The sequence below is a fragment of the Liolophura sinensis genome, chromosome 6 (genome assembly GCF_032854445.1).
Source record: "Liolophura sinensis isolate JHLJ2023 chromosome 6, CUHK_Ljap_v2, whole genome shotgun sequence".
Classification (NCBI taxonomy): Eukaryota; Metazoa; Mollusca; class Polyplacophora; order Chitonida; family Chitonidae; genus Liolophura; species Liolophura sinensis.
Window position 1 is genome coordinate 36,199,798 of NC_088300.1, and position 25,177 is coordinate 36,224,974.

Genomic DNA, 25,177 nt, shown 5'->3' on the forward strand with positions numbered 1-25,177 from the left:
ATTGTACATTTAATGTATTGTAGTATTATATACATGTCATAAGTATTTATGAATATAAGGCCTTTGGACGTGAAAACCACCTCCATTTTCACCACCCTGACCACAGAGCTTCCCCACATTAATTATCACATACTGAAAGGTTGACTGAATCCTTCAAATACTTCCCTCCTTCGAATGCGAAGGGGGCACCTGGGATTAGTAACACAATGCATTTGATATAAGCTGACTTCAGACTTAGTTTCACGTTTTTACCATATTTCATAGATCAGGGGCCACTTTCTTGGGACTTCCTGTGGAGATCTTGCAATATGGATGATTCAGTGGCCTTCGTCCAATGTACAAAGTAGTGCAATTATTTTAATTCTTTATTTTATGCATGTCTTTCATACACCGGTATATTTAATATGAAATCGATGGTTACATTTATCCACATGTACATGGCTGTGCTCTTGGACAAATATTATTGTCCCATGTGGGCACTGTACATGTATGCTTTTACTTTGAAATAAAAGCAAAATGCATTTGAACAATATCTTTGTCATTGTTTTGTAAGTGCACTGTGGATTTACTGATTTGTAACACTCTATAATGTCAATGTGTTTACTTTAAAGATGGTATTTAATTATCATGGATTTATGTATGTGGAGGATAGTAATGTATTTCTCACAAAGAAAGTTTTTCATATTTGATCAGTATGTAGACCACTTTATAACAGTGTATCGCTCTAGCAGGCCAGTCCCAGTGTAATATATAGACCCCGTCATAACAGTGTCTCCCTCTAACAGACCAGTCCCAGTGCCGTTATCATTTATTTGATTGTTTAAACGGCTATGTCTAGAATTTTTCACTTACACTACAGCGGCACACCATATTGACTGAAGATAAGTGACACTTATTGTCACAAAAGTGCACAATTCTGTTACAGAATTCTACATTTTGTAAAATTCTACAATCTTGAAGACAATATTTAATGGACTACTGGGCAGTAGCCTACTTATTAGTGACATGCAGTTTCATTTTATAGGTTTTTATTTGTTTTCTGTATACTTTGGGCTGCTTTAGTATGACATCTTTTCAGCAGAGTTAAACATTTTCCTGTAAAATAACTTCTTTAACAGTAATTATTTCTCTGTAATTCAAATATTTACTCCATGGTTGAAACACGGATATTGATATCATTGCTGGTAAACAGTTTTATAATCAGTCATTCTCACAAGTAGGTCTAGAAAACATATCAAAAGATTCAGATGAACTTGTACGCACTTACAAGCCAAGGTGTTATAATGATGTAAAGACAATTCATCCACTATCTTTCAAAATTCTAACCGTGTATCCTATACGACCAGCAGGACTGCGCCATAACAAGCTTTAGGGAGTTATCTCCCTTGAAATCAAGATATCCTGAAAACAAAGTATTACACCATGGTATATCCAAGTCCAAAATGTTTATTGGCGGAGCTCAGACAGATTCAATCTGTAAAAAGTTTGGCAACTACACAAGATTTGTGAAGAGTTAAAAAACGAAAGAACTGTATTAGGATATAGATATGTATGTAATATGTGTGAAATGTTCAAATGTTCACAACTGGCTAATTTCTACTGACCAACCACAAGTCTAAACAAAACAAAGCCATACCTAAATCAAGTCATATACTAGACTTTAAAAATTGTATACAATCTCATTGTTCTCTGAGCGAAGGCCATCCATTAAATTGGGCAAAATACCTCTGTAATGCTATCCATCTACGGATGAGGCAGAACAACAAATGCTATTTGATATATACATTTACACTACATAAATTCGAGGTATATATATACTCCACAAAAGCAGAGTTTACACTGATTAAAAAAAAAACATATCATATTGGCAAGATCATCCAATACAAACTGGCAATACATTCTACCTTTCTACATGTACTAAAAATGTAAACAATAATAGTTAAACAACTAACAAACAGTACTGATGGCAATTACAAAGCCTCAAATGTAAATAGATAATTCACTCATGTACTGTAGTCTTCCCAATAGTCCTACGGGCCACTTCTAGACATCCAAGTTTACTTATAACTTGGCTCGTAAGTGAGGAAAGTTATCTCTGTAATATTTTTTTGACAAACTGGGTTTAGTATTACATGTAGTTCAGTGACATTGGAATAGTGTATCACGTGCTAATAGGTTCACCAACTGTTTACAATAGTTATGAGGTATTTTGGAATACAATCACTTTATTTACAAGTAAAAATGGATTTTGTTATATATATGCACACAGTACACACATTTCTTTCTTCATAAAACGGGCTGAGGAGAAAATGGCGAAACCCTTCACATTGTTATTCTCTTTCTGGAAAATGTTGTTGTGGTTGACCTTCACAGAACATAATTATTACAGCATCACTTTTTTCCCCAGCACTTTTTATTTATTACTATATCTTGCTCATCACATAATCAACACAAAGTCACAGGTTACCTCCCTTATCTTGGCTGGACGGAAGCACCTGACATTCTTTGAATGTACAAACACGATTTCATCTCATAAAGTCACATCATTAATAAACTACATGTAAAGTAAACAATAAATACATGCATTATAAAAAGTGTATAATAAATTACTTAAGTTTTCATACAACAGAAAAAATATATCTATATGAAAGAGTTTTTATATTGAAGTGTATAGACATTATTTTAATACTTAAACAGTGTTTATTAGGCACAAAGACAATAATATATATCACATGTATGTGTCAAAATATTCTTTTTGGCATTTGGTGACTTCATGTTGCTGTGTGTGTTCATTTTTGAGTGTACATTGCTACTGTCACACACATATGTACACACACACTGACCGCAGCACTTTACTTACTTAAACTACTGACTGAAGAATTCAGTCAAAGGAACAACGAACAAACATGTAGGGATATCACTTACATAGTCAATAAAATATAAATATTTATACAAATATAAATAAAATAGCAGGATTACAAAATAAGACTTGCACAATTTAACTGCATTCTTTCACTGAACCCAGCTGAAATCAATACAAAAATGCGATTAGCCAATACATAGCCAGCAACATCTCTAGCTGCTCAGCCTCTAGATGCACAACACATTAAAATAGTGCATACAAGTATTAGCCATAATCTTAATGTACAGTATTTGAAAAAATTATTTTAACTGTTGTTTCCAAGGAATTTTCAAATTCAAAATATTATATAATAAAATTCAAAAGTACATACCAAAAAAAAAAAAAAAAAAAAAGGAATGAAAAAGGACTTCACTTCACTTGCTTCATAGAGACCTTACAAACGTGACCAACACAAACCTTTCTTTTTGTAACCTATATTACCCAAAATTCCTTTTCTATTCAATATAATTTTCACACTTCTGCTGTTGGCCTTGATTATGAAGATGGAAATAAGACGGCAAATGTTGTGTGGAAGGGAGTCTCCAGGTTATCAATGGTTACAGACTGAAAACACATGAAACAGAGAACTGATTTATGTGTTGAATATACATCAACATAAAATGTCAGTATAGAGATTTTATTCACATTACTACACATGGGCTTTTTTTTAAAATGGATAATTCCAAGATGAATATTGCCAAATCGTGTCCACTGAACAAAACATTAGCACATAACGTAGAATAAACACTGTGATCTGAATATGAGTATGAAATATTGTAAACATTCATGACAAACCACACAAAAAACCCCCAAAAACCCACAATTATGTTTATTGGAATTTCCATTGTAAATCACATAACCTTACACAGCTACAAGGCGTGTAGTATACATTTACAGAGAAAAATATCCTTTGGAGTTTGGCCCAATTATATAATTAGATACATGTATTTTGTGTTCATATTACAACTACAACACCTTGGGTTGGGTGAACGAGTGCTTCAAGCCTCCCTAAGTGTAGTGATCATGATTTTACATTTTACATCACATTATGATTTAGCCATTTTACACACGCACACACATTGCTAGTCCTCTGCATTTTTAATAAAAATGCATACACACATAGAGCTAAAAATGCATCGGCCAAATGAACCATGAAATTCACTATTTCAAACAATATATCAGTGATAACGACTCAGACCCAAAAGACAGCATTTCGGCAGCATAGTTTCACTGGACAGTGTTTAATGTCTCATCTGAGCACCTGTATACCGATGACTCACCTCACTCTGACTGATGCTCTCACTGAGGCCAAACTTCTGGGAGATCATGGGGCTGACGTAGGTAAAGTACTTCCCCTCCTTCTCACACTGTACCCTCACTGTGAAGTTCACCAGACGGTCTGGCCTCATCGAAAATGTGTGACGCTCGCAGTCACGGTATGTTAGCACAGAATCATTTGGCTTCAAACGCTGAAATGAGGGGAGGAAAAAACTAATGCTTATAATTGGCTGCTTGTTTGATCGGGGCTTACTTCACACGGTCATCAACGATATTTCTGTTGTACCATGGTGGTGTGATCTTTGTCCTGGAGCAGACCGTTTCAATGCAATTGTGCTGCCTCGTGAATGCCATGATGTCGACACCAAACATGACACCCCACCAATGCAATCATAGTATGTAGCACCAGTGAGGAGAGCAACACATTGACATCTCAGGCAATACAGAATGGAAAGAAAAAATATGCATACTGTAGGACTTGATCACTGACTCGCCGGCTAGTAGTTAATGTAGAAACTCTATATGAGAAATTCAGTTTACCTTTTCAACTGAATATCATATAACAATGTCAACACAATTCCCTCACGTCAGGAAAATAAATACAAACAATACCAGAAATACCTGCATAAAGAAGTTGTATGAGCCTTTCTTGTCTTGTTTTACAGCCTTCAGCTCAAAATGGAAGCCATACAAGGATAAGATCTCAGAGTAATATTGGGGGTTCTGAAAACAGCAAGGATGGATAAAATAGTGGGTGCTTGTTTATCTTTAGTTGAGCTTTAATTTTGCTTTCAGTATATCTGCAATCATTTCATAATGGTCTCTTCATGTGTAAAAATTTAAAATGCTGCCTTCCCTACAGAATCAAGCTCAAGATACCCCATTGGTTGATCAACACAAATTTAGACTCAAACATATCAATAATCTGTCATACATGTACATCTAAGTACTGAAGAGTACATTAATGCTGTTATGTTTTTTTATGCTATGTTAACAGCCATTTAAACTGATACATGCCCTGTTTTGGGACATTTGTTGACACCTTCTCTCAGACGTTTGTTGCTGCAGAGTAACAGAGTACAAAAATAGTTACTAAAATGATAAAAAACAGAACTTTACATTCATGAAATCTACACTGCACATACACGACAATTAAAACAGCACATCTCTGCAAGTAAACCTGCCATATGACACCTACCTCATCCACAATAAAGCCATGTCTTATCGAGGCCGAGGGGAAGTTCTTGAATGCTGTCATGTCACCTCCTCCTTGTAACTGGCAACACACAAACATTGTCACAAATCATAGTGACTTACTGCTTAGACGGATGCACTCAAAAGCACACTTCATTCATTTGGGTTCCAGTATAAAGGTGAATCGTCTCTTGTCAATTCACCTCAGTTAGGGTTTTATTCTAACTGTCCATATAAATGCATATATAATAGCAAATGGCGTCCTCTAGCACTGAGGCTTAATAAGCAGAATTAGCCATTCAATAGCAAAACAAAATTCAGTGATGTTAACTGAAATTTATTAGACGTCGCTGGTCTAGTATCACTCAAAATGATGCGTTGTTCTCACATTTAACACACATTACATCACATCACATTAAATCACATTAAATCAATGCAAAGGGACCAGGCCTCAGGGAGGCTCAGTCCACCAGCACAATCCTCGTTATACAGGAATTCAATAGAGAGAGATACCAGAGCACTGACGACAATGTGATAGCTGGCAAATCGTCACACCCAGCATTTTGTCAATTTACCTCAGTTAGAGTTTTCATGAAAATGCATAAATAATAGCAAACTACTCGCCCCCTAGCACCGTGGCTTAAGTAGAATTGGGTTAAAAAGAAAAAAAATTCAATGATGTTAATTGCAATTTATTAGGTGTCACTGGTCTAGAATTACTCGAAATGCTGTGTTGTCATCACATTTAACATACAATCACATTAAAACAATGCAAACGGATCAGGCCTCTGGGCTGCCCAGTCCACCAGCAGAATTCTGGTTTATGCACAAATATAATATAATTAGGACGTAAAGCATAGAGAGAAAACCCAGAGCAAGAGGGAAACCACACAGAGCATGAAGGAAACTGCACACAGTGTAGCACACACCATACAGAGCCTGAGGGAAACCACATAGAGCCTGTGGGAAACTGCACACACTGTGATGGAAACCATATAGAGCCAGAGGGAAGCCACATAGAGCCTGAAAGAAACTGGACTCAGTGAGGTGGAAACCATTCAGAGACAGGTGGAAACCCCATAGAACCTGAGGGAAACTGCACACAGTGTGGTGGAAACTATATAAAGCCAGAGGGAAACCACAAAGAATCTGAGGGAAAACGCACACAATGCGATGGAGACCATACAGAGCCAGGGGGCAACAGCACATAGGAAACCACACAGAGCCAGAGTCAAACAGCTCATAGTGTGATGAAAAGATGATTAGCCGATGATAATAGCCAATGGCCGATTAAACTATTGGCAGTTCCATTTATATACAATCATTACATCCCAGCAGAAGTATGGCTTCAATTATCAATTGTCATGCACAAACAAGATCCAAAACATTAATACCCTAAATAGAATTTTCTTCCATAACGGTATTAAAGCATATGTGTTGAATCAAGAGTGTATAATACTTACAGCCTGATAGTGGAGAGACAAGATATTGATGACCCAGGACTGGGGAACAACATTCATCATTTGCATGTCGCGTAAATGGTTAGCTGAAAAATCAAATCCAAACTCATTGTTTTATCCGTCTTTGCGAACCCACCAGAACTTTATGCTCAAGAATATTTCACTTATGGTCAGCATTATGGTGGGAGGCTACTGGGCAGAGCCCAAGGGAAACCCACAACCATTCGCAAGTTGATGGCAGACCGGAGAGGAAGTTAGCATGAGCTGGACTTGAACTCACAGCAACCGCATTGGTGACAGGCTCCTTGATCATTGTGTTGTACTAGCATGCTAACCACTAGGCCATGGATGCCCCTACAGAACTTTCTTGAAATTTAAACATGTTTAAGTTATGGCATATAGGAGGTGTGACTAAGACTGGTCAGGAATGTATCAGACTTACTGCCTGTGATGCCATGAAGACGTTATGGCATATAGGAGGTGTGACTAAGACTGGTCAGGAATGTATCAGACTTACTGTCTGTGATGTCATGAAGACTTTATGGCATATAGGAGGTGTGACTAAGACTGGTCAGGAATGTATCAGACTTACTGTCTGTGATGCCATGAAGATGTTATGGCCTATAGAAGGTGTGGCTAAGACCGGTCAGGAATGTATCAGACTTACTGTCTGTGATGTCATGAAGACGTTATGGCCTATAGGAGGTGTGACTAAGACTGGTCAGGAATGTATCAGACTTACTGTCTGTGATGCCATGAAGACATTATGGCCTATACGAGGTGTGACTAAGTCTGGTCAGGAATGTATCAGACTTACTGTCTGTGATGCCATGAAGATGTTATGGCCTATAGAAGGTGTGACTAAGACTGGTCAGGAATGTATCAGACTTACTGTCTGTGATACCATGAAGACGTTATGGCCTATACGAGGTGTGACTAAGTCTGGTCAGGAATGTATCAGACTTACTGTCTGTGATGCCATGAAGATGTTATGGCCTATAGAAGGTGTGACTAAGACTGGTCAGGAATGTATCAGACTTACTGTCTGTGATGCCATGAAGACGTTATGGCCTATAGAAGGTGTGGCTAAGACTGGTCAGGAATGTATCAGACTTACTGCCTGTGATGCCATGAAGACTTTATGGCATATAGGAGGTGTGACTAAGACTGGTCAGGAATGTATCAGACTTACTGTCTGTGATGCCATGAAGACTTTATGGCATATAGGAGGTGTGACTAAGACCGGTCAGGAATGTATCAGACTTACTGTCCGTGATGTCATGAAGACGTTATGGCCTATAGGAGGTGTGACTAAGACTGGTCAGGAATGTATCAGACTTACTGTCTGTGATGCCATGAAGACGTTATGGCCTATACGAGGTGTGACTAAGTCTGGTCAGGAATGTATCAGACTTACTGTCTGTGATGCCATGAAGATGTTATGGCCTATAGAAGGTGTGACTAAGACTGGTCAGGAATGTATCAGACTTACTGTCTGTGATACCATGAAGACGTTATGGCCTATACGAGGTGTGACTAAGTCTGGTCAGGAATGTATCAGACTTACTGTCTGTGATGCCATGAAGATGTTATGGCCTATAGAAGGTGTGACTAAGACTGGTCAGGAATGTATCAGACTTACTGTCTGTGATGCCATGAAGACGTTATGGCCTATAGAAGGTGTGGCTAAGACTGGTCAGGAATGTATCAGACTTACTGCCTGTGATGCCATGAAGACTTTATGACATATAGGAGGTGTGACTAAGACTGGTCAGGAATGTATGAGACTTACTGTCTGTGATGCCATGAAGACGTTATGGCCTATACGAGGTGTGACTAAGTCTGGTCAGGAATGTATCAGACTTACTGTCTGTGATGCCATGAAGATGTTATGGCCTATAGAAGGTGTGACTAAGACTGGTCAGGAATGTATCAGACTTACTGTCTGTGATGCCATGAAGACGTTATGGCCTATAGAAGGTGTGACTAAGTCTGGTCAGGAATGTATCAGACTTACTGTCTGTGATGCCATGAAGATGTTATGGCCTATAGAAGGTGTGGCTAAGACTGGTCAGGAATGTATCAGACTTACTGTCTGTGACGCCATGAAGACGTTATGGCCTATAGAAGGTGTGGCTAAGACCGGTCAGGAATGTATCAGACTTACTGTCTGTGATGCCATGAAGACGTTACGGCATATAGGAGGTGTGACTAAGACTGATCAGGAATGTATCAAACTTACTGTCTGTGATGCCATGAAGACGTTACGGCCTATAGAAGGTGTGGCTAAGACTGGTCAGGAATGTATCAGACTTACTGTCCGTGATGCCATGAAGACGTTATGGCCTATAGAAGGTGTGACTAAGGCTGGTCAGGAATGTATCAGACTTACTGTCTGTGATGCCATGAAGACGTTATGGCCTATAGAAGGTGTGACTAAGGCTGGTCAGGAATGTATCAGACTTACTGTCTGTGATGCCATGAAGACTTTATGGCCTATAGAAGGTGTGGCTAAGACTGGTCAGGAATGTATCAGACTTACTGTCTGTGATGCCATGAAGACGTTATGGCCTCTAGAAGGTGTGGCTAAGACTGGTCAGGAATGTATCAGACTTACTGTCTGTGATGCCATGAAGACGTTATGGCCTATAGAAGGTGTGGCTAAGACTGGTCAGGAATGTATCAGACTTACTGTCTGTGATGCCATGAAGACGTTATGGCCTATAGAAGGTGTGGCTAAGACTGGTCAGGAATGTATCAGACTTACTGTCTGTGATGCCATGAAGACGTTATGGCCTATAGAAGGTGTGGCTAAGACTGGTCAGGAATGTATCAGACTTACTGTCTGTGATGCCATGAAGACGTTATGGCCTATAGAAGGTGTGGCTAAGACTGGTCAGGAATGTATCAGACTTACTGTCTGTGATGCCATGAAGACGTTATGGCCTATAGAAGGTGTGGCTAAGACTGGTCAGGAATGTATCAGACTTACTGTCTGTGATGCCATGAAGACGTTATGGCCTATAGAAGGTGTGGCTAAGACTGGTCAGGAATGTATCAGACTTACTGTCTGTGATGCCATGAAGACGTTATGGCCTATAGGCGGTGTGACTAAGACTGGTCAGGAATGTATCAGACTTACTGTCTGTGATGCCATGAAGACGTTATGGCCTATAGAAGGTGTGGCTAAGACTGGTCAGGAATGTATCAGACTTACTGTCTGTGATGCCATGAAGACGTTATGGCCTATAGAAGGTGTGGCTAAGACCGGTCAGGAATGTATCAGATTTTTTTTTTTTTTTTTGATTGGTGTTTTACGCCGTACTCAAGAATATTTCACTTATACGACGGCGGCCAGCATTATGGTGGGTGGAAACCGAGGGAAACCCACGACCATCTGCAGGAATGTATCAGACTTACTGTCCGTGATGCCATGAAGACGCAAGGCAGCAAACAGAGGTTCATACACCCGACCCTCTTCTCTCTCCAACAGTGAGCAGGACTTGGAGAAGCTGACGAGGAAAGTGTTATTTTGTCAGAGCATTCTTCATATCACAAGTCAATTAGCATTATTATCCTGCCTGGCCAATTAGGTTAAAGGTTCAAATCCACCACTTGTTGGTTCAGCTACATTCCTTATTCAGGATGGGCACTGAACCACTAAACCAATATGTACTCATGTTATTTCTCATTAAACCACAAAGTTAAAAAAATGCGCAGCATTTAATTAAACTGTCAAATAAAATAAAATACATAAAATATGAAAGTATATTTATCATAAATAAAGATAGTGTTAGATAAAGCTTTCCACTGATTCACACTTCCTTCTCCATTTTTCTCTCACTTTAAGCACACCCATGGGATTACCTGTTGAAGTAGCTCAGTATGGTACTCTGACAAGGCATAAGCTGGATGTCAGGATTGAGCTGAAGGAAGAGCCAATCACAAAGCACCTTATAGATACTGTGCTCATTGAAGGTGAACAACCTACAAATGAAAACAGACCAAGGTGTGTTAACATACAGTACATGATATAATAATGTACATTACATAATGAAAACTTGGGTCATGTTTTATTACAGAAATCTGTATGTTATTACATACGTAACAGAAGGTACAGGATAATATGAAAAACAACAGCATAACTCGGCAGTTACTGCAGGATAAGCCAGGAAGGTTAAAAAACTAGAGATGTTCATTAAGTGTATTTCCATTTTCAAGGTTCTTTTATTTTGAGCGACTGCAAGGTCTTCATCAAAATTATAGAAATATATTTAATGTCTCTGACTATGGTTTAACTTCATGCTCAAGAATTTTTCCCTTATGCCAACAGATGTGGTCAGTTGTATTGACGGAAAAACCACTAACCTCTATCAAGATACTGACAAACTTTCCCACATATGATGTACAAATATGCACACTATATGAACGTATGGCAATGAATGTTAGACTGTGCAATCAGCAGCAGAGCCAACTGGATGTACGTTACACACTTAAAAAGAAAGTTTCTGTATGAATTTTGATGGTATTGACATTAAGCTGTTAGATGCTAAACATTACAGCTATGTTACAACAACAGATTGATACGAAACAATTAGTAATTTGCCTGCTAGATACTACAGCAATGATCAGGTTCAAGCCTGGGTATAATCTTCAGGTCATTCACAGTAAATCAAGTGATTACATCATCTCAGAAAAAGCTTGAACAGTGTGAGATTTAACGCTAAGACTTTCGATTTTCTGTTTGAAAGTTAGAAAATTTGGAAGGGGGAGTTGTTCGCATATACTATAGTGGCACGCAGCTAACTGGAAAACAATGTAACATGTATTAATGTCACAGCACGACAGTTATGTTCACGCAAGTTACACTATCTTTGTAAAGCAGGTCCCAGAAAGTAAATACAGAAATAAATCAACACATTTAATTAATCTACCTGGTAGACTTGATAACTTTGTGTAATGCCTCAAAGGACAGCTGTCTGAGTTGAATGTGAAAGGCAAGCTGGAAGCAAATGATAACTCATGACGTATACACAAGAAAGACTACGTGTAAGTAGAATGAAAAAAAGACGATTATTTCTCTTGCTTTGCAACATCTGACATAACACCCTCATACTGAAGCCTATATATGCACATATAATGGCATACAATGTTGAAAAAGCCTTTTGTGAATGGATATAGTTTAAAGGGACATACGGCCCACATGGTTCAGCTATATACAAAAATGAGTTGCATTTGACTCCTAACTAATCTCCTGGGTCTATATTTTAAGATAAATGTCAATTAAAAGAATTACAAGGGGAAATCCATCACTGGTCTAAACTATCCACCCGACGAGATAAGAAGTAAATGAGGCAGAGCAAAGATTCCCACAATGAAACGTTCGCTCGTGGATCAAACACGTAAACAATAAGATAGACTGAAAGCGAATTATAAGTCTAGTTAACTAAATGGGATCTTCCTTTCTATCGATAAAGTTTTATAAAGTATTTGTAATTTCCAGCAAGCTGGGCCCAGTTTCACAAGGGCATCGTACATGTATGATACGGAGCTTAGTGAAACTGGGCGCAGCACGGCAGAACTGAAGTAACATGGTAGACAGCATAATTACAACACAGTAAGTCTGACATTTCAAGTTCGCTGAACATCTCCCGTCGTCTAGACAACAAAGGGAGATAAATGACTCAAAAAGTCAAGTGTTCCAAATACAGCAACTCGAGTGAGCTGATGGTCGAAGGGAAACTCCAGATAAAGCCGAACATTTGATTGTTTACTCAAAGTCAAATACGTGTCAGTAGACATCTGGAAGCCTCAGCTTCATGTAGATGATGTCTAAAATAACCGCACATTTTTTTCGGTGGTATGTCTCTATAAGAAGCCTCATAAAAGCAAGGAAACTGCATATTTAAAACAGATATATAAATAAGAATCTATAACTACAAGTTCATGTAAAACTAACAAACACATAAACAGTTTGGGTATATTAATCTAAAACTACACACGGCCAGTGAAGAATGCAGTTATTATAGGTTGGGGTAGTTTGAACCTGATATCCTCTATACGCACAGCTACTTATACTTTTCTTGTCTTTTTCACAAATGAAAAGGCTTTAGATGCAATTGTGCAAATGAAACACTTTTATACAGATACTACTTAAGACAAACGCTATAATTTACGTGCGGAAGGTGAAAAGTTCATGGTGTGAGGTACTTAAAGAAGATTTGACAGACACGGTGATGCTTGTCATTCGATTACTCAGAATGACATGTGCTTAATGACTTGTACCTTCCTCTATGTAGCAAAGAACGTGCTCAATTAACAGCTTACATTTATATAACAAGCAGATAGGGTGACTTGTTGTACCTCAGGCCTAGAACTTCTCCGCCTCCACTCGTATATAATTTACTACACAACTATACATGGGTACTACATGCACTTGTACAGTTAGCCCACAAATCATCATCGCAAAGGCCGTAATGAACAACTGACTACACAGCTTGGACCTGAGTTACTTTGCACAGGAAAGGTTCCTCACTAATAGGTGATTTCCTCAGTACTCATGTGATCAATTTCTCACCTTTGGCACAAGATTCACTTCTAGCCAACCTTCACAGGCAGTGGTTAATTTCTCCTCTTGGAACTGAAAAACCAGGAACATTTTGGGGAAAATCTGACATAGTGTAAAACATCATAATGCCTCAACTCCTAAATGTGAAACACACAAAACTTGTCACAAATGCTTAATATCTGGGGCTGGAAACAGTTGTCTTAATAAGATAACAATGATGGGGTGTTACTTTATATGGCCCAAAAATTAGCTCTAAAATCCTATTTCAAAATTTGGACTGTCAGAAATGGCTTTGTGGATGTGTCCCAGGATTGTTCATACCACTGAAACATTACATGGTCAGTTTAACTCTTAATTTGTGGCCTGTTAATAATATATCTCATCTTACCGACAAATTTACTCAATTATCTGATTGGTGTTTTTTCGCCACACGACAGAGGCCAGCACTATGTTGGCAGGAAACCGGGCAGAGCCTAGGGGAAACCCATGACTAGCCGTGAATTGCTGACAGACCTTTGTACAGAGAAAAGATGCTTGCCTCTATGCCTTAAACCTTACCTCTGTGGCCACATTATGGTAGGAGCACACTGTTTTGTAGTTGATGGAAGACAACATAACATTAACACAGCTGCAATGAAAAACAAAATGTGCCAGTATGATTATCCTTATCAAATCTAATGTTGTAACTTAAAAGTTCCCACAACAAATGGTTACTGTATCTAAAGCAAACTAACTGAGGGCACTTAATTACCTATGTACAAAACTGATAGAGTGAATTTGGTAGAAGCATACTGATTGGCTGATCCTAAAGATAGGGGATCCTGGGTTACAGCTTTTCAAGTTATCTTTATTCACACAGGTGTTCAGGGGTTCAAGTGTTCAAATATAATGTTACATTCATGGAACCTAAACTGTAAATATAAATATTCTGCGAAAAGCTGGACAAAAATTTTTTTGAAGGTTTTGTTTGCACTATAAGCTTATCCTACTTGCACTCTTATGCCACCTGTTCAAAGCATACACAAATGTTAACTGGCAATTTAGAATAAGAACTACTAATACCTTCTTATGTCCAAACAAATACTACACTGTACCTCATTTGTTAGTATGACGACTATAATACATAAAAGCACAAGGCATTAGAATTTCACTAGAGTATGTACCCTTGAGCCAGAGGGTGGAAGCCCAGGAAGTGAGCAGCTGCCAGTACCCCAGCCGCTTCATCAGCCTCCACCACCACATCATCACGGTACAGGTGACCCAGAGCTACCGCCAGGGCTGCAAGGCATGGCAAGCACAGGTATAGACAAGGTTATATACTAGGCCTACATTCGTATTAACGCTACCCTAATTCCTCAACTATTTCCATATTTAAGAACAACTTTCAGTGAAATGTATGCACATTTTGTAATTTACTTTTGGAAACAAAATTACATTGGTTGGATTGGCCAGCTTCAGGACTTTATAATTTTATTAGTCAACACAGAATAATGCCATCAGAATACACTTGAATAAACACCCTGTAAACATGAGAAAAGGCTGGAGAATTGCAGTAAATATACTGATAGATGTACTAAGGTGGTAGGTTGTGGATTGTAGCTAGGGAACTGGTTGACCATGTGCCCTTATAATGAATTCCACATTTTCAAACTGATCTGAATCACTAATTCACTAACTTGGAAATCTGTCCTGTTCATGTGCTGTCCTTAAAGTGTCAAAGCTGTATGTCACAAAAATCATGTCTTTTAGAAATAAATACCATAACTTAGCAATTAACACAAATGTAACCAGCGCTACAACATGACACCGTCCAAACTTCGCAAACAGCCAACTTTTCGACTCACAAAAGTGTTTAGAAGCATTTCGATGTGGTATTCGGGTTAAATTTGACACCATGGATACTATTATTCCCAAACAACTAGTTGATATGAATTCAGAATTACTAAAAGACTAAAGGATACCTCTTTCTTTAAAGTACAGCTCTGACACATTAAAGTGCACTCAAAAAGACAAAAGAGTTGTAGGTTAGTTATAAGGGAGGACTACACATCTTTATTTCTGAAAGCTAAGCTGTGAGGAATAAAACAGATCTCAAATCTAGGGTTGTGACAAATAATGTTTCTTAATGATCATTTGTCTTTCATCAGCATGGTGTAGATATCTACAGAGCCATAAAAGTGACATGGGAAAAAAAGTTAAATAGAAAAAAAAATAACACAACTTTTAAAGTTTCAGTCATGTTTCTTTTTTAATAAGTTGTGCGCACAAGATCGTTACTATATCGTGCAAATGACTTATTAAAAATAAAACATAACTGAGAGCGAAAGATAATAGACCAACAGAAATGCACAATTATGTTGTGCGCATGAGATCTTTATTAAGTCATACGCGAGAGATCTTTATTAAATCATGTGCACAAGATCTTTATTAAGTCGTGCTCATGAGTCAACAAAGATCTTGTGCATACAAGATGTTCATTTCTACTGGTCAGTTATCTTGTGACCACAACTTATTTCAAAAAAAACATAACTGACACATTGAAAGCTGTGTGTGTGTGTTTTTTCTTCTATTTAAATTTTTTTTTCTAACCATGTCACTTTTATGGCTCTGTAAATATCTGTACATCAGACATCAGAAAGACTGTCAGTAACTTGCCAAAAAATAAAGGTTGTTTGTTTACCCAAGGAACTCTCATTTCTTCCACCTATAAAAATCACTGCCATCACAAAAATGAAATATTCTTGACTGTGGTGTTCAACAACAACAACCAAATAACTATATAAAGCATGGATGGCCTAGTACTGAAACATACCTATGTTGTGGAAATAGCCATATATAATCACTCTAGGATGGAGAAACAGGGACAGTGAAACATTAAAGGGACTGAACTTGAAATAACATATCAAGCCAAAATATTTATTTATTTATTTGATTGGTGTTTTACGCCGTACTCAAGAATATTTCACTTATACAACGGCGGCCAACATTATGGTTGGAGGAAACCAGGCAGAGCCCGGGGGAAACCCACGACCATCCGCAGGTTGCTGAAAGACCATTCCACTAACGGCCGGAGAAGAAGCCAGCATGAGCTGGACTTGAACTCACAGCGACCACATTGGCGAGAGACTCCTGGATCATTACGCTGTGCTAGCGCGCTAACCAACTGAGCCACGGAGGCCCCTCAAGCCAAAATAAGCGGTGTTCATATGGCATTGCACCTGTTTGCCAATCCACTTTCGTTCGTGCGAAATACATATCGGTTAAACCAGGCCATTATAATCAGATACTTATTGATTTACGATTCTGGTGTAACTTTTACAAAACTTGTTAAATCAATTTTCTGTGACATTTTGTCGCAAATCATGTGGTCTAGTGGCGCAATAACAAAAAAACGGCTTTTTACTGTTTTACAAAAAAAGTTATAAGATGTGTGAGGGATGCACTTAAACAGCTAATATGCAACAGTGACATGGCTGACAGCTAGGCTCACCGTGTTCTGTGACAAGGGGATCAGTGATCTCCAGCTCTATCACCGTCACATTATTCACTCTGAACCGTGAATACTGAAACCTATCCACGCTCTTCCCACCTCTCTTAGGGTTGCCAGTGCGCCCTATTTCTGCGTGTTTGGTGCAGTGATAGTCGTTGGAGTACAATGCTCCTTTCTTGATGTGTTTGTGCAGAGCATCAGCCTCGGGCATGTTGTAGTACTGCATGTGTTTAGGGTTATCGGCAGCTTTAAGGATTTCTGACAGCACTGTAGATTTCTGTAAGTAAGCCCTATGAAGCTCCCAGTCCACATCCATGCAGTGGAGAAGGACATCTGAAAAATGCAAACTTGATTAATATATTTTACAAAAAACAATAAATAAATAAATAAAAAGAGATGTAGTGGTTAATTTCAGGCCAGTTCAGTGATAATGTAAAATTTATGAAATACAAAAAACACACACACACTTGTATGCCTTGTATGTGTTTAACACACCCCAAATCCAAGTACCCTACCCCACTCCTTCCGCTCTCTGCACCATTTTCCTTTGATTTATATTTATGGGGAATGTAGACAAAAGTACCCATATACAGTGGTTAGTTACAGTGCAACACTCAAACCCAATGGACTCCGCACCTAGAGATAGCCCATGACTCCTTGTCCTTTAGATTTCATTAACGCTATCCTGTAGTTCATTTAACTTTCATCGTGTATATTTAAATGGTGATTCTGTCTACACTACCTGGGCTTAAACTGATTTGACTTCTCTTAGACAGGCACTGGAAGACTTCCTTTGGAGTCATGGCTCGAGCTGTTCCAGGAATGAAACTATTCAAAGGAGGGATTCTGAGAAAATGACAACAATAAAGAGGTGAATGGTACTGCCTTCATTTCCATGGATTCTAACAATATGTAGCACACATGTAATTACCTGTAGTGATTGTCCATCATATAACCTACACACAAACAACAGATCATGTGTGACTGGCAAAAAACAAATGGCTTTGAGGCATACAAGACAATCTATTTGTTATAGTTGTATGTCTACTGTGCAGCATGAATTTATACAGGTATGTTTGTTTTCCTTTTTCATTTGGTGCAAGCTTCAAAGTAAAGGCTCTGATAGACAGCTCTAATTAAAATTAAAATCCAAGGCATAAAAATATGTTTACTTTCTTTTTTACAAGAAAGTTAAAGACATCCACATAGCTGAATTCTGTGATGGACTTTTTGAACCATATACTTGTAGATTTAGCTGGTCTTTTAGATACTCTGACGTCTCAATAAGTTTTCAGTTAAGACGTCTCTCAACTTGGCTTTTTATGTTGGAATACCCTTTATTACCTGCAAATAAAAGACTACTTAAATAATGTTCTAAAAAAATTTGTCTGTTGGGGAATATAAAGAAAAAATGTGATTTGACGTTGTAGTATCTTGACACTGGCAGTATGATCCATAAAGACCACCATATGATTCAAACGTTTGACAGCATTTATTTCAATGAAAAAAAATTTTTAAATTTACTTTAGAAGAGCTTGCTTGGAAGTCCACTATACCAAACTAAGGTCTTGTCTAGAGTTCAGCACATGACAATCCTTTGATGTCTTATGTGAAGAAGGTTGAGAATAAAATATATCTCAAATATTCAGGGATGACGAGTTATATAGAATGCATATTACCATGCTTTTGCTTGAGCTGATCTGAAGCATGCTATCAATGGAGGTCATTTCTCCCAGTTACAAGTCACCAGGTCATTTTCAAATCAAGGTAAAACACGTATCATTTTTATACCTGGGTGGCCTGGCCACTGTGAGTGTGGTGTTCTCTTTCCCCGCACTCCCGCTTCTACCTACTGGCATCTCTGGTAAATGAGGGCCTCTACAAGGCTGAGCTCGGTCATTAGACTGACGAAATTTGTACGGCTGGGACAGATCCAGGTTAAGACTGTGCCTTGGACCCTCCGCTGAAGAGAGAAAACAATGAGTATGAACTGAAAGACCCTCATAAGTCACATACCAAGGCCTTGGGCATATTTCACACCTATATCATGGAACTTTATACATGACCTAGACACTGAGGAGCATGGGTCAATAGTGAGATGTAGTTTCTGGTACATAAGGTGTGGGTTCAACCCCAGTCCGGGACGGGATCTGCACACCCACTTCTCCCACGTACCAAATCAACTACATTGTCCATGTGAACTTTAGTGACAATAAGCGGTTATCTGTCATACATGGAAAAGTTTGTTAGTAACTTACCAAAAGTTGTGTTTTGAGTATAAACATAATCAAATAAACAAATAAACTTAAACCCTAAACTAGATTTATTGGCTGCAGGTATAATTCGGTTTACGTACACTCATATCACCTGTAACACAGTCAAAAGGTTCATAAATCACGCTCTCTGCCTCTGTAATGCCTTTAAGACTCAGTTCTACTTTTTAAATTGTTTTTTTTAATCTACATTTATTAATTCAAAATATATGAACATAATTCACAACAGAGTAAAAAAAAGTAACTGTTCATATTAATTTACAATTTATACTTTAATCTGATCTTTTAGGTTTTGAAAATCACATGAACCTCAAACTGATGTGTGATATTGAAGTATAGAGTTGTCTGATGTACACAGAATCCAAACAGTCACATTTCTGGCTTTTTCATCATATTTATGTTTTACTCTAGAAAAAAATCTCTAGAAAAAAAACCCTTCTTTGTGTGGCCTATTTTACCTGCAGGTTTGTCAGAGCTCAGACACTGTCTCACCTGTCATTATTCTAATAAGGCTCTTATTTAGAGGTGACCTGGTAGCTTTGATAGCCTGGGCAGATCCCAACAGATCACTCCCAAGATACTCTGGCAAGCGCCATCTGTTGGTGAGGCCCACCTGATTACGCATACGACATCTTGTAGTGGGATGGTGCTGAAAGTATAATACAGATAATTGTTCAGACAGAGAAAAAATACAAATTCTATACATTGATAATACAGGCTCAGAAAAAATTAGACTGACATTACGCTTTCACTTGTGTGTGTTCAATAATAAAGAACACAGCAGTTTTTCCTTACATGTACACTAACATGACATTCATTCATATACCGTACTGCTGTCATATTAGTTAAAAAATCTTTAGCTCAGGGATAAATACCAATCAGTAAAACAAAACCTTTCTGATTTATTTATTTCCAAAAAAAAAAACAAAAAACAAAAAACAAAAAAAACAAAAACAAAACGAACAAAAACAGGAGAAATATGTAATGAATCACCATTTCAGACACCTAGCAGTAAACTGCTGAATCAGTGGTGCCTGGCTACCATCAAACATCCAACCTCATATGTTACTGGTTACTGATCTAATAATTTCACAAAAGACACGATGCTTTGACTATTTTAGTTCTACTGATGAGGAATTTGCAGCCATATTAGGCCAGAGGCATTTGATTCCTTCTTTTCCCATCACTTGTTATATTATCCCTGACCCTCATATCTAAGCTAATTATTTCATATTTCTGACACAAATTGTCAGAGGAAGTGACATTATCAATAATTATGATTTTCCAAAATATTCTGATGGGAAACAAGGACTCGAAAGCCATTGGCCTTATGTATTCAATTGCATTCAAAAAAGTTAAATGATGTCAAATGATGAAAGCAAGAACTTGGCTTAAAGTAAAAGAAAGCTAAAATATGAAGTAAGATTCATCACACAGACAAGTGAAAGCCATGTGTAAAAATACTTTCAATTATTTTTTTAGATTCTTTAACGAGTGTTGAAAGGCATTCAAATAATTGAATTCTATAGTGGACTTTATGGGCCATACTGACTGTATTAAGGAATTTTGACATCACATCACCTTTTTTTTCAAATGTCTATCAGAAGGAAGGAATTTTTGCGCACATCATTTCAATAATCTTTTACTCATGGGTTAAAAGAGTTGTTACAACATTTAGTGTCGTGATTAGAGTTGGCAAAACTCCCTGTGACGTCAGACTTCCTGAACTCTGACAGTATGATCCATAAAGCCCACCTTAGAATTCAAAGGTTTAAACGCCTTTAACTCTCTTCACAAAAATCTAAAAAAAAAAAACAAATGAAAGTATATTTATGCATAGTTTTAAGTCGTCTGTATGATGAGCCTTACTTCATATTTTAGCTTTCTTTTACTTTAAGTACTAACCTTATCTGGTTGTTTTGGGCCAGTTACTCCAACCAATGCTGTGACAGGGGCCTCCTGAATAGCTCTGTTCAATTGGCAATTTACAGTAAATATTGACATTAATGATAAAGCGATAATTATTGAAATAAATTAGGCATATAGTTAGGCGTATTTAAGATTGTTTTAAGCAGGAATGAAATAAAAGTAATACGCCCACATAAAAAATACGACTCTTAAAACACCATAATATAAACATTCAACGAGGCACAACAACCTAATCTGTAAGGAAATATGAGGATAACCGGATTAATGTAGATAAGTTAACTAATCAATTAACATCAATTAACAGTTTACGCTTCTGCGACGAAAACTGGACCCCGCATAAAATGGTTTCAGGGTAAAAGTTCTCAAAACTTTTATACGCCACACCCAGACATTATCTCTAGCTTCAAACATTTCGACTTTTACCTTGCGTATTCTATAGCGGCGTTAGGTGTTTTGGGTGGAACTTTTGGGTAATGAGATGTCATTTTAGGGTAAAGAGGTTGTTGAACTGGTGCAATTGCCGCCGAAAGACCCGCCATCTTGTCAACTGTACCTTGAGCATTAACAAGACCTCTGCCGCATTGAAAAAATAGTGCAGGAATAGAAAAAATAATTAAAACAAAACATTAGCATATTCAGCAATATAAGCCCTCGGTGAAGATAGATTTTTAAATTTTAAATATCAATATGTAAACTTTTGAGTTTTTAGCTTCCTTTTGACTGAGTGTAAACATTGCTTGCATGAGTATTGCGCGACGGCAGAGGAATAACTGGTTGCTATGTCACAGCTTCTCGTGCGTCAAACTCGACATGGAGTTTCATGTCTGTCCTGAATCAGGCAAAGTATTCACCCATGCACTTTGACAACCACGCCGACTCGGATTTTGTGTGTCTTCTTTTGCCTTTCGTATTTGTCGGAGGCTTCATGACAAAATAAATAAACAAGTAAACAGCACTCCTCTTAAAACTGAAGACATCAAATGAGAATGGGTTAGGGACCATACCGATTAGTAGTATTATAGTACAATCCTACATGTGTGGCGGGCCGAGATTTTTTATCGGCTACCGATAGGCCCAACGTAAAAACACACACATATACATGCATGGCATCTCACAGGTCACTTAGAACTGACACTATCACAGGCATTTGACGCCATTCGTTCAGAATTATAGCTACATGTTTTTTTTCCATCAAGGCCGTGGATTTTCGCAATAAATATTTTTATTCTTCAAAATTTACATCAAATACCATCACCATGCAACAGGGAATGGAACTTCACTCATGCTCTATTAACTGAACCTAAAGACCCTATTGCAAGAAACAGGGTAATATACAAACACTATGCAGGCATGAATGGGGGAGCCTTTCTCGCCAAAAGCAAGTTGGGTCTAATCTGCATGTGTGCAGTCAATTCCTACTTCAACGACTACCTTGAAAAAAATAGGTGAAGATCAACATTAAAATCAAATGTTGTAGTGTTAACGCTGTTACGATCTAGTATTGGTAAACAGATAACACCAAACAGGATTTGACTGGAACTGATGGAAACGTTTACTTCAGGATACAATGACACTGGGAAGCTATCCCATGATACAATGCGCGAGTATACATAACACTACAAATGTGTTTTTTGTTTGATCAAAATTACACAAGCTGTACTTCTCATTAGAGCTGCGTGTCTCGTCAATAGCATTGACGTGTTGTAGAAGTTTGAGCGCTGTGATTGCAGGTCGGCCTAATAATGGCTCTCTCAGACCATTCACTACATAAACAGTTTGTTCAGTGTTCTGCCTATTTCTGGAAAGAATTGTATCGAACTCGCCTCGTGCAGAAAGCTGTTTGCCGCGTGGTCCGAATAACTTTTTCACAGTTTTCCTCAGCGACACATTCATATCAGAAATAAGTCCAGCTGGAATCACAGTTACGTCAGCTCCTGTATCTGCTTTGAATGTCACAGTCTCCAACCTTGACTTCAACGTTCCACGGATGTTCACTGCCGTCTGTTACGGGTCCAAGAAACGCGCAATTACTGTCCTACTCACTGCTTTTTACTGCTCACGTTGGCTAGAGTACGTGAAGACGGACATTTACGGTTACAGCAAAATGTCCAATTTTGGACCCTTGTTTCAAGTAGCGTCTTTTGCTGGACAGTTTTCACGGACAGCAGCTTCTCTCACACCTACCACTTCCTGGTCGCGTATCATCCTGTCCTCCATATTGTCGAAATTACATGTTTTTGCCAGCTTTCTCAGAGCAGCAATATAAGCGTCAATTGTCTTTGACGATTCTTGAAACCGCTTATTAAACATGTAACTTTCATAGGCTTCATGAGTTTCAGCAACGCAAAATTCTTCAAATTTACTTATAACAGTGTCAATGTCATTTGCATCTTCCGTTCTGTAAAGGCCAATCCATCGTAGATTTCCATAGCTTCCTCTCCGATACACCCTAGTAGAACAGCACATCTATAACTGGATGATTCACTTTCTAGTCGTGATGCAACCTGGTAATTTTTCCACTGTCGGTGAAGTCTTCTCCAATTTTGCTCAAGATTTCCATTAGAAACATCTAATTTACGTGGAACAGGTATATTTGCAGTATACCGCCTAGGTTGTGGCAGAGGAACATCGCCTTCGCTGTCGGTCAATTGTAGCCATTCTGGTCAAGGGGACACAACTTTTGTAGGAAAAATTATCAACATTCATGAGAGTGATCTCCCCTGATTAAGGAACACTTCAGAGTGACTGGTGTTGAAATTTCAACGCATGTGCTGTTGCTGTACCAGTTCCGATTAACAACTACGAATGTCAAGTCTTTTCGGTTCCAAGCACTTCTGACACCATGTAGTGTTAACACTGTTACGATCTAGTGTGGGTAAACAGATAGCACCAAACAGGATTTTATTGGAACAGATGGAAACGTTTACTTCAGGATGCCATGACACTGGGAAGCTATCCCATGATACAATGCGCGAGTATACATAACACTACAAATGTGTCTTTTGTTTGATCAAAATTGCTAAGTGTACATGTGGTACAAATTTGGAGCCCTGGTAATAAATCTTTATATTGAGATGGAGTGTTCACGAGGATGAGGAGAGATGGACGCACGGACCGACGCCGACGGCTATCACAATATACTTTTAGATCAGTTGTAGTCGAGGATAAAATTAAAATTTTAATTTCAGTCATATGACGCACAGGAGTCATTTGGTGTGTGTACATATTTTGTGTCCTCTTGTGTCAGGGCGAGTCCATATACCGCCAAAATGCTGCCACCACTGAAATATGCGAAAACAGCAGACATGACACCCCACCCGATCACATTATACCGGGCCAACCAGTCCTGTTTCCTTGCCCTAACTGCGCAGTGTTGAGCGCCAAGCGAGGCAGAAACAAGTACCATTTTTTTCTTTCTGACCCGCTTTATCCGTCATCTATATCCCAGACAAAGAGCGAATATTTATTCCAGTCACTTTGGTTCTCCACCTATACGAATGGCGTCGCATATATGTAAAAGCGATAAATTCTCTTGCTCCGTAGGTTAACACCAATCAAGCAAATATTGCAAAGTATATACATGTTCTCTTAACTAGTCCTAGTCTTAAATTTATGCATATTCCTCGATATTTCCATTAAGGTGTATATGTATATCGTCAAAAATGCATCCCATTCTTATAAAACAACTTTTATCTCAAATGAAAACTGAATGGTTATTTACTACTGAGCGTAGTTCAGAAGAAGGTGTTTAATAACAAAAGTTTAGCTAGAAGACGGGCAGATCAAGGGGACACTACTCCACCCACCATATTCCATGCAAACTGACAAACGGCCAGTGGTATGTTCAGAACACAGGCGCTCGAAACGAGTGTAAACATTATATATGCCAAATACCAGCCACCTACATATATATATACTTCTTATATATATGTAGGGGGCTGGTAAATGGTAGGCCTATATATAGGGTTTACGGACTGGTTTCGAGCGCATGTTGTTCAAAACTGTCCTATTTAGGCCTACATCTGAAGGAGTGAGTGAGTGAGTGAGTGCTTGGGGTTTAACGTCGTACTCAACAATTTTTCA

At 38.3% G+C, this 25,177-nt stretch overlaps 1 protein-coding gene across 1 annotated transcript; it reads right to left on the reverse strand.

Moving 5' to 3' along the window:
- Positions 1-3,376: 3,376 nt before the first annotated feature.
- On the reverse strand, positions 3,377-21,691 carry LOC135469031 (BTB/POZ domain-containing protein 16-like). The gene is made up of 17 exons (XM_064747548.1): positions 21,518-21,691; positions 21,071-21,134; positions 19,658-19,814; positions 18,684-18,855; positions 17,635-17,738; positions 16,893-17,225; positions 14,566-14,680; positions 13,961-14,030; positions 13,412-13,474; positions 11,769-11,836; positions 10,702-10,821; positions 10,255-10,346; positions 6,838-6,920; positions 5,379-5,456; positions 4,802-4,903; positions 4,183-4,371; positions 3,377-3,466 (listed from the first exon to the last, which is right to left on the reverse strand). Exons 1-17 carry the CDS (start codon positions 21,631-21,633, stop codon positions 3,398-3,400), a joined length of 1,995 nt encoding a protein of 664 aa, XP_064603618.1. The 5' UTR covers positions 21,634-21,691; the 3' UTR covers positions 3,377-3,397.
- Positions 21,692-25,177: the final 3,486 nt, after the last annotated feature.

What these genes read in the sequence shown, in the direction of transcription:
- LOC135469031 (XM_064747548.1), bottom strand. Translation starts at nt 21,633, where the DNA reads ATGGCGGGTCTTTCGGCGGCAATTGCACCAGTTCAACAACCTCTTTAC. An exon ending in ACAGTGGCCAGGCCACCCAG is followed by an intron (nt 17,739 to 18,683) that starts GTATAAAAATGA and finishes TCATTTTCTCAG; the next exon opens with AATCCCTCCTTTGAATAGTT. An exon ending in ATACTGAGCTACTTCAACAG is followed by an intron (nt 10,347 to 10,701) that starts GTAATCCCATGG and finishes TTTCCTCGTCAG; the next exon opens with CTTCTCCAAGTCCTGCTCAC.